The sequence below is a fragment of the Hipposideros armiger genome, unplaced genomic scaffold (assembly GCF_001890085.2).
Source record: "Hipposideros armiger isolate ML-2016 unplaced genomic scaffold, ASM189008v1 scaffold_95, whole genome shotgun sequence".
NCBI classification, from domain to species: domain Eukaryota; kingdom Metazoa; phylum Chordata; class Mammalia; order Chiroptera; family Hipposideridae; genus Hipposideros; species Hipposideros armiger.
This window is the reverse complement of record NW_017731445.1, coordinates 39,767-44,566: the sequence shown is the minus strand read 5'-3', so window position 1 is coordinate 44,566 and position 4,800 is coordinate 39,767. Positions and strand designations below refer to the sequence as shown.

General features: G+C 36.3%; 1 protein-coding gene across 7 annotated transcripts in view; it reads left to right on the top strand.

Annotated features, from left to right (window-relative positions):
- Positions 1-4,800, top strand: part of JAK2 (Janus kinase 2) — a 116,974-nt gene that overhangs the window by 106,170 nt on the left and 6,004 nt on the right. For all 7 annotated transcript variants that reach the window (XM_019645921.1, XM_019645920.1, XM_019645923.1 and 4 more), the window contains one exon: positions 4,229-4,346. In XM_019645921.1, coding sequence (XP_019501466.1) covers positions 4,229-4,346 — 118 coding nt within the window. The remainder of the gene's footprint in view (positions 1-4,228; positions 4,347-4,800) is intronic.

The window sequence follows — 4,800 nt, the reverse complement described above, 5'->3', positions numbered from 1 at the left end:
AGCAACTTGTCTGTTCCCTTCCCCCAATTCCCCAGCGCTGTTCCCATCCCCCAATTCCCCAATAAAAATCTTTAAAAAAAAAAAAATGTCCTTTACACACACATTTTGGCAATGCCAGGTCTCATAAACAAATTACATTTAATTTTTGACAGAAAATCTGACTTCAGTTTTCAATAGAAGTATATTAATATTATGAAATATTATTTCTATAAAACAAATAAATTGCAGAACACATGTGCAGAGGCATGTTTATAATGAAGCTAACAAAGCATATTCTCCAGAGCATCTTCTTTTCAAGATTCCTTTTTATTTTAAATATTTATTTTCATATCTAATTTTATCTTCTTTGTCATAATGAAAGCCCCCAAGTTATATAAACTTCGGGCCCTGTATTTCTCCCTGCATTATCTGGAAAAACACATCTCAAGGGCAGTCAAGATAAGTGTCATTACTTTCATATTAAGTTATGAAAATAAGCTAAATGTCTTATTCCTTAATTTGCAATAAATAATACTGAATAAAATGTAGCTAAGATTATAACTTATGAAGTAAGGTATATGGTAAAAAGCCTGCTATTCCTTCAGTTTATGTGTTGGGGAGAGATATGTATTAAACTCTGATGTTTGATTTTGGGGAATCATTAAATAAGCTTGAATAAAAATCAGAAATAACATCATTTTCATCATGATCAAATTTTTTCTATATGTTTAATGAAGAAGAAAGCTATATACTGCCAAAACTTAATCAGATGGGCTATTGGCATATAGTTTTACTTTAATATTAACAAGTAAAAACATTAAATGTTTTATATAATGATATGAGGTTGACTACATTTTGTATTAATATTTTAGAATATAAGTTTATAAAATAGGTTTTAGCTAACTTACTGAATAATGAACACTAAATCTGGTCTGAAAGAAACCAGATATAATTTTTATCCATAGGATTTAACCATCATATTTTTTTAAGATTACAATTTCATTTAAAAAATCTTTGTCATATATTGCTTTTGTTCTTCAAAAGTGCTCTCTACCCAGCACATTTCAGCATGTCCTAGGGATTGGTTTTTAAGAAGAACTGAGGGGGAAATGCTTTGCTAAAATATTTTTTTTAATTGTTGAAGCAGAGCTTTGGTCTCATGGAGGACCCTTATACTGTTCTTGATATAGAGTACCCCTTGGAAAACTTTTGTCTAACCCGGGGGTTACTCTTCATCTGGTTTGAAGACCTCTCTACTAGTCATGAGATAAGGATCTGACCTAAGACTGTGATACTGGGTTAGGAGACTGATTTGAGACATTTCTAAGACATACTTTAAAGGGACTTGTTGGCTCATTAGACTTTGGAATGAAAGACGAGTCAAAAATAATTCTTAAGATTTCCAGCTTGAGCAGTTAGTTTGTGATGCAATTCATTGCATAGCAAAAGTACAAGAAACAGGTTTGGGAAAGGTGGGGATAGAGTTCTGTTTGCCTATAGAACTTGAATATGGAAATGTTCTATAAATCTGAGGCACAAAAGAAAGGTCAAAGATGTTATAAATTTAGGAGACAGTAGTATACAGATGGATGATATTACCTAAGAGAAAAATTTTTGACAGATAGGAGATCTGATGATGGAACCTTGGGGAAACCCAGATTTAGAGGCTAGAGAAAAGAAGGGAAAGTATTGGGGAAATATAATTAAAAACGAAATCCCCTCCCAACCCAGAACCTCACCACAAAGACAAAAGAGAAAGAAAACAGTTTTATTACTGAACAAGCATTAATCCAGAAAATGTGGGTCAAAAGCAATTTGTTAAGAGATTGCAAAGAGAGAAAGAAATATTCTTTTCAATGGCTAAGCAGGTTCAGCCCATTACATTCATGTTTTCAAGATAAGCAATAACTAACTAGTCCTCAGGTGAGAGCACTTGAAATCACCGTTTGTCACACAGAGTTCATCCTAAATTCACCGGGTAATTGAAGTCATCATTTGTGTTAGTTAATTGGCTTTAACAAAGGAGAAATAAACTTCTCATATCTTTATGACAGGAGATAGTTTTGTAACTTGGAAGGAGGCACCTGCTCATAGGACCCTACCCTCCCACAGAAGCTGGAGGGTAGGGGTGCCGTCTTGCTTGATGATTACATTTCAAAGAAATGATTCCCAGGTTCTTGAGAAAGACATTCCTGGATCAAAAAGCTGGCAAAAGGCTTTTAAGCAAAAGCTTTATAAAAGATTTACATAATTTACATACATTTGAAAGAGACAAAGAATTGACAATTATAAGTTTTCTAAAGTAAATGCTTTAAGAAAAGAGGAGGAAGAATCTTTTCCCTCATTTTTAAGCAGGGAGAATTATCCTTTTTTATTTGTATTTATCCTTTTATAAGTAATGGGAAAGAGAAATAGATTTGAAATTAAGGAGGGAAATTGCAAAGAGTGCCTTCATGAAAATAAACAAGAATATTTTGCAGTGGTTGGGGATGTAACTCTGTCTTCAAGGAGATTATATTCCATTCATGGGATAAAACTAACATTCATTTTGAAATAACAAATATGTAAAGTTTTCTAAAAAAACTAAATATAAAAAGAATATAGTATTACATGGTTAATTGTGTAGTATGGACTTCAAGTATAAAAATTCAGTAGCATGAGGTCATTAAGACCTTGAGTAGTCAGAGAAGGATTTGTGGAAATGAGTAAAAATTTTTTTTTTTTAAGATTTTTATTGGGGAAATGGGGGATGGGAACAGTGCTGGGGAATTGGGGGAAGGGGAACAGGCAAGTTGCCGTCCTTTTGTTCAGTCTAGTTGTGGAGGACGTTGCTTCACTGGCCCAAGTTGGCACCATTATTGCGCTCTTCCCAGGCAAGGCAGATCAGTCGCCGGCTTCTGGACGGCTGCTCACGGCAGCTGCTGGCTGCTCACACTGGCTGCTGGCTACACACGGTAGCCCATGACAACCCACTGCAGCAGTGGCTGCAGCCTATGCCATCGCCAGCAGCCCACCTCCATGTTGAGCTGTTGTTCAGCATCTTAGCTGTAGAGGGCAGTGTCACTGGCCCTCATATGTGGGATCTGAACCGAGGCCCTCTGGAGTCCCAAGCCAGCTCTTAACCAACACGCCACTCGGCTGGTCCTGGAAATGAGTAAATTTAAACTGGATTTTGAAGGCGAGATTAACTTTATGTAATTCATATTTTTAATCTCATCAGTCTAAAACAGATCTCTGCTGCCATCCTTTATAATAAGGATGAACTTGACAATGTACCCACAATACTCACAGTCCATTGGCCAAAATTCTCCTTTGGATAGTATTGATACTTGAGTAGACGATGGTACCATTTCCCCCTGTGACTTTACATTTTCTGTGCTTCCTCTCATAATCATTCTTCTCTGATTAACAGGTTCTTTCTTTTATATGCTAATAGATTCAAGTCTTGCTCTAGTCTAGAAGTCATTTTACCCCTCTGGGATACTTATCTGAATTCATTTAAAGCTGAACTTCCAAAGTGCCCCTTTCAGCTCTTAGAAAGTGCTTTGAGTTAATTCTGGTATTTCTTATAGAGATGAAAGTAAATTTTTTTGATTTTAGTTACGTTGTGTGTTGGAGGGTCCCAAGACCACTCTCAGGTTTGATGACTCACTAAGAGGACTCGTAGGACTCATATACAGTCAAATTCACAGCTATGATTTATTACAGGGAAAGGATACAAAGCAAGCTCAACAAAGGGAAACGGAGTCTGGGGCAAAGCCTGGAGGAAATCAATCTCAAGCTTCTAAGGGTCCTCTCCCAGTAAAGTCCTATGGGACACACTTAATTCCCCCAGCAGTAAGTTGTGACAACACGTGTGAAATGTCTACCAAGGAAGCTCATGAGAGACTCAGTGCCTAAAGTTTTTGTTGCGACTGGTCACATAGGCACTCTGCCTAGCAGGTACCAAAATTCCAGACTCAGAAGGAAAGCAGGTGTTCAGCATAAGCCATATTGTTTGCAGAAACATTTTAAACATAGTGAACCACTCTTACCATTTAGGGAATTGTGGAAACTCTCCTGAAGTCTAGGTTCCCAGGTACCAATCAAGTGTCAACATTGCAAGCAGCCTTTTTGAGGATGGCGGCCTCAGGTTTGCTATGTTAACTCTTTCCTGTACACCTTGCTTTTTATAATCCAGTGATATGTAGGTAAAATTAAGCATTGGCACATCAAGTAACTGTCTTTTAAATGCTTTCATGTATTACAGGTATGCCCCAGAATCACTGACAGAGAGCAAGTTTTCCGTGGCCTCAGATGTTTGGAGCTTTGGAGTGGTTCTGTATGAACTTTTTACATATATTGAGAAGAGTAAAAGTCCACCAGCGGTCAGTGTGCTTTTTATTTAGTTTTAACTTTTCTTTTAACATGAGAAAAGCTTCTTCCAAACAGTGATAGTAAGCTTAAGGCTCATTTTAGAGCCTCTTATTTCTTATTTGTAAGACAACATCCAATGAAATAACCCTAAACGTATTCATTAAATGAATTTGAATTTTTAAAAAGGGGGAGGTTGAGTACTATTTAGTGTATTCTCTTAACATTATTCTTTTTTGTGTAAAATTTTTTTTCTTTTAATTTTTATTATGAAATACACATTTTTTAGAATTAGTTTCAGCTGTACAACACAGTGCAATAGTTATACTTTTTATCCCTTGAAGTGACAACCCCCCTCCCCCAATCTGCCGCCCACTTCCCCCAATATCATACATATCTATTATAATTCCCTTGACTCCACTCCCACACTATACTCCACGTCCCATGACCATATATATATATATATAT